We start from the raw sequence: 5668 nt of genomic DNA, 5'->3' as shown, positions 1-5668 counted from the left end.
TCGGGTTTAACCCGACGCGTCAAAAAAGCGTCGTTGGTCTATGCCGACGCTTTTAAGCGTCGTTCCGTTTATCAGACTCCGACGCTTATAAGCGTCGGCGAGAAGAGTTGGTTACTATGGTTTTAGGCCGACGCTTAAAACCGTCGTTAAAGGCGTGCCAGTTTACGTTCCTGTTGCTTTTACCGACGCTTTTAAGCGTCGTTTCTTCTATCGGACTCCGACGCTTATAAGCGTCGGCGAGAAGGGTTGGTTACTACGGCTTTATGCCGACGCTTAAAAGCGTCGTTAAAGGTGTGCTATTACGTTTACGTTCCTGTTGCATTTCCCGACGCTTATAAGCGTCGGCATTAAATTTTTTTTTAAAAAAAAAATTTGTAAAAGTAATTTTTAAATACTCTGTGTACATTAAATTCTTACAAAACAATAGAAACAAATACACTGAATCACATATATAACAAAATATGAGTCACAAACAAGAACTTTGATTACATTCATATTATCATATTTGATTACATTGTACTTCAAAAACATTCTAAAAACATACAAGTCAAATTCCTAAGTACACAATCTACAATATGTATCAAGGGTCGGCATCATCATCTCTACAATATTGTCATTAAGCTTGGGGCGAGCCCAGTCAACCAAGCTCTGCTGCTTGCTCGGGCGAGTCTTGTCCACAGACCGGCGTCCTATTAAGAGCTCAAGAAGGACAACCCCGAAGCTGTAGACATCACTCCTAGCTGTCAAGTGACCGGCTTCACATTCATCATCAGGATTTGCCTGAGAAAGGGGCCTTGCTGTTGTCAATACTCCAGTAGATGTTGGAATTGGTGAGTAGGTCGGTTCCTGGATAGCCTTCCTTTTATGCTCCTTAAAAGTGTTTGGTAAGAAACTCCCAACGAGCACCTGCAAAAGCAACAGAAACCACATCATCGGGGCATCTTTTACATCCGCGAAAATCAAGAGATGTCACCTGGGAGTTGTGCCCATTGAATACATGCAAACAATAACTCGACTGCAAAACAAGCCAGAAAATTGTGTTAAGAAATCAGATCATCTTGACTTAAGGAGCTCTACTTGCTTAGTCACATGACTAATGAATTCCTATCTTCCTATATGTTTGTGTGTGTGACAACTATCATATTCTCTCATACAAATAGCAAGTGCAACAGTCTATATCGTATGATATATTTTTGTTGAAACCATATCTGCCCACAATCTGCTTTCCCTAGGCATTATGGCTGCTCTAGCTCATTCTCAAATATGATTTAGACGGGATGTAGCAGACTAGACCCTTTTTTTACAGTACATTGCAGATTGGTTAGGAATAAATGGCTTCTCTAAGTTGTTCATATATTTTTTTCAACTTCATAACCAAGAACAAGAAATACCATCTCTCATCTCAAGATTGTAAACGAGAAAAATTTTGAAGGGTCGCATTCTTGTCAAATCACTATATCAGCATGCACCATACAAGATTACATCGCAACTAATATGATATTATCATGGGATTGGACTGACACTGGCACATTCATTTTAGCAATTTAAAAATGCAATTTCAACAGTCAATCAATCAAATTTTGCAGGCATTAAGATGCACAGCTAACAAGATGTTACAAAGCTTAAACAACCTCAACCACTGAAGTATTAGTCACATAGCTAGTAATCATGCAATTCTCATTACAAAAGTTCAAGAAAAAGGCATCTGACAAATGTGATAATATACTGCAAAGAATCCTCGTATTTCATTGAAATAGCATAGAAAGTATCCATGTAAAAACCAATCAAGTTTAGAAGTGCTTCTAATTGCTCATGATATTTAAAAAATGAATGCCAGAGACTACCAGTTGATATTAATCTGATTTGTCAATTCAAAATTAAGCTTATGTTGAATCTGAGGAAATATCATTGGCTGCAGCAACTAATTTGGTACATGATTTAATTTTTTTCTGTATTAAGATAGTTTTAAGTTGCATCTAATTAGAAGACGTAACCAGTGTCTAAAGCATTCTTTGCATAGAAACAGATATTAAAAGCAAGACTTAAATTAACAAGCATTTGGCACTCAATGAACCAAGCAAATAAAAAAAATCAAAAAGAGAAGTAAAATAGTTATAAGTTATGTATCAGACACCGTGATGACAGACAACTATCTGAGATGAATTTTATCACAGCATATCAACTTTTTTTAATGGTCAATTTGGCATCTTGTAAGTGTGCAGTTCATACGAGTATTTTAATGACAGCATGCTAAAGGCAACAATTTTCACATCAAACACAAATACCTGAACAAAGATCACATCCATTCTCTCAGTGTTTGCTGTTCTCTCTTTGCTCGCTGCAAACATTTGGCCGCACTTACTGACTTAACCACCAAAAATCATGCAAATTATGCCAACTTTTAGCAATATAGAACGATTATTAAAGCCCGATAAATTTTGAAAAGAGATGATAATCCATGGCATGCAAAGAAAATTGTCTAACTATAAACTAACAACTCACCAACCGAACAGCAGCGGACCTCACCAGCTCAGCTTCATCCCTGAAAAGCTCAACCGCACGATCATAGCAGCAGTCGATGATCGAACTGTCGATATCAGATCCAGCAACCTCTTATCAAAACAAGCCAAAAAATTGTGTTATAAGCATCTCTTTATCAGAGAGTTGGATACTCAACAAGCATCTACTTTTAGACTGCTCAAAGCTTCCTATGTACAAATCTTGATATGAGTAGTGCTCACATGAAAAGTGTCACAAAATGTATTCAAAAGATCTATTAAAACATTATACCATGCAGCATATATATGTGTGTGTGTGATTCTTTCTCCGCAACACGCTCAGTAGATGACAGCAGGCCTTTGAAACACGTGAAAGATTCATGTCAAATATTGATGCATCAATAAATTACAGTAATCAATAAAGATGCTTGAAGGCAATATATGCAAAATGCTATGTATGTATGTATAAGAAAAAGGTTATGCAGAAAAATCATTGATAGTCCAAATAAGAGCTGCACGCAATTTGAAATTTTGGCCAGCAAAAGCATCAAATGCATCAATACCCTCCCATAATTGTTTCAATTCCTCTATTAGAGGCTGTAGAAAAACATCAATATCATTACCTGGGCCCTTGTCACCTGGAATAACTATTGACAGAATTACTGAAGACTGTTTCATACACATCCACGGCGGCAAATTATATGGAATCAAAACAACTGGCCAAGTGCTATATGTTGAGCTCATAGCTCGGAATGGATTAAACCCATCAGTAGCTAAACCAAGCCTAACACTCCGAACATCAGAAGCAAATTCGGGATGCCTATCATCAAATGCTTTCCATGCGGGACTATCTGCTGGGTGTCGTAACATTCCATCCTTTGTACGGCCTTCGTCATGCCATCTCATCGAGGAAGCCGTCTTCAATGATGCAAACATCCTTTTCAATCTTGGTATAAGAAGAAAATACCTCAAAATTTTAGCCGATTTTTTCTTAATCGGTGAAGCATCCACTTCAGTCACCGAATCATTCTCATCTTCTTTATATTTTTTCCATCGTGAAGTTCCACATATTCGGCACGACTCTTGGTTGATATTTTCACCGCGATATAAAATGCAGTCATTCGGACAACTGTGTATCTTCTCATATCCAAGGTCCAACTCTTTTATTAGTTTTTTGGCTTCATATGAAGATGTTGGCAAAGTAACACCTTCCGAAAATGCAGCCTTTAATAATTGAAGAAGCATAGTAAAAGACTTGCTGGACCACCCATTCAAATATTTCAAATGTAATAAATGCAGAAGAAAAAAAATCTTCGTAAAATTCTTACAGCCCGGATACAATTCTTGATCACAATCATTCACCAAGTTATCATAACGAGCTGTGTCATCAGAATGTATAGATTCATCAACATGCATGGACTGATCATTAACTATACGCTCATCTTCTCCTACAGTTCTAATACTATGTCCAAAAGCATCTCTAAGTAAGCCCCTTATATCATCTTCTTCTACAGAATTTTGTTCCGTGTCACTGGTTCCAAAATTGAAGGTATGTTCTACATAGGAGGGTTGGCTACATGAAGGTATGAACTCTCCATGAAGAACCCATTCAGTATAACCCTTTAGAAAACCATTCCACACCAAATGTTCTTCAACAATTTTTGGATCAAGAGCAGAACCGTTTACACATTTTTGACATGGACAATAAATCTTCCCATTCATATTAGATTTCTCAAAAGCAAACTTAATGAAATTCTGAACTCCGTCCAAATATTCGGCACTGGATCTCAACTTATTTATCCAACTTTTGTCCATTCTATTAGAATATGATATTTGAACTGCAGTTTATAAAAAAAAATATAAACAAAAAAAGCAACAATTATGAATCTTCAAAGTGCAGCAGTGATTAAAGGAAAAAGGATTTTGCTTTACAGAGTTAATTACAGGCTGCCTCACGTTTCCTGATCGACTGCCCAAGTACGAGGAGCTCAGAGCCTACATGAAAGCATGGGATGGGTGAGTGCCTCTGAGACAGCATAATCTCCCAAAGCACATGACAATACTAGACACCAATAACTAAAAGATGCTACATAAAACAACACTGTTGGTCTGCACCAGAGAGAGATAGAGAGTAGGGGGTGAAGGGGGGGTTAGATCTCGATTTGACTATGGAGGAATCTAATGTAGCCAATGGCTTCTAGCAGTACAGATGCAGTGTCAGTCACACTTCCATAGTCAAATCACATTTAAAATAGGAAATCTATTTTAAAATAGAAAATCTATAAAAAAACTTAGCATGAGATATTTCAAGAAGACTTTAAAAAATTTCGGCAGTGAATTTAACAAATACTCATTCTCTATCTACTTCTAAAATGTCCCTTAATTCTTTTTAGAAGAATAAATGGATAGAATGAACATTTCTAGCACAATAAGCTTTCTGACTACGTGTGGAATATTTAGCAAGGCTTTTAAAAAAGGAGATGCATTTTTTTTTTTTTGAGTACCAAGTAGTCATTAGATAGAAGTATTAAGAAAATTACAAAATAATATTAAATCGTATCAAATAAAAACATGAATGTGCCCTGGAACGTTGATGAACACAGTAGCGTTATCAAACAATTAAGAATGAAAAGGCAGCATCCCTTGGGAAAACAAGATAAGACATGATCATTGTAATTAATAAAGATATACTATATATATATTTGACTGTAAATAACAAACCAATTCCTAGGTATTACTAGCTATTTTTTTCTACCATTGGTTACAATCAATGTTAAACTGTCTATCAAACTATATATCCCAAATTCTTACTGCTCTTCAATTTTTCTCTCATACCTCAAGGGCACCAAATCTTCTCAACCTATCAAGGTCTCCTCAAATCATACCTATTGCACAATTATTGGGTAGCATAACAAAAACCATCATATATTTTAGCTTATCTCTCCGCATTTCAACCAAAACAGTTCATCTCTAAGAAGCGCATTTTTAACTCCGGCTCTTTCTTCTCCATCTGCCCTTTATGGACACCCTTCGCCTGTAATAGTCTTTTTTTCTTATGTCTCAAACTCATGATATGGCAATCAAATTATTCCAGAGGCAGTTCTCCACTTAGTTTATCCATCATAAATCCATTACATTTTGCCTACACCAATCTTACTGCCTCTGGAATC

At 36.5% G+C, this 5668-nt stretch overlaps 1 protein-coding gene across 2 annotated transcripts; it reads right to left on the bottom strand.

Moving 5' to 3' along the window:
• Positions 1-494: 494 nt before the first annotated feature.
• Positions 495-2335, bottom strand: LOC120109439 (PTI1-like tyrosine-protein kinase 1). Of its 2 annotated transcripts, none has more exons than XR_005510313.1 (2): positions 974-1013; positions 495-906 (listed from the first exon to the last, which is right to left on the bottom strand). XR_005510313.1 is itself a non-coding variant. In XM_039123199.1 (2 exons), the coding sequence occupies exons 1-2, from the start codon at positions 2304-2306 to the stop codon at positions 556-558; spliced, it is 372 nt and encodes a 123-aa protein (XP_038979127.1). In that variant the 5' UTR covers positions 2307-2335; the 3' UTR covers positions 495-555. The 2 variants fall into 2 exon arrangements, 1 of the variants encoding a protein (XP_038979127.1); XM_039123199.1 differs by lacking the exon at positions 974-1013 and adding an exon at positions 2286-2335.
• Positions 2336-5668: the final 3333 nt, after the last annotated feature.

This window comes from Phoenix dactylifera, unplaced genomic scaffold (assembly GCF_009389715.1).
Source record: "Phoenix dactylifera cultivar Barhee BC4 unplaced genomic scaffold, palm_55x_up_171113_PBpolish2nd_filt_p 002192F, whole genome shotgun sequence".
NCBI classification, from domain to species: domain Eukaryota; kingdom Viridiplantae; phylum Streptophyta; class Magnoliopsida; order Arecales; family Arecaceae; genus Phoenix; species Phoenix dactylifera.
This window is presented reverse-complemented; position numbering and strand designations above follow the sequence as displayed.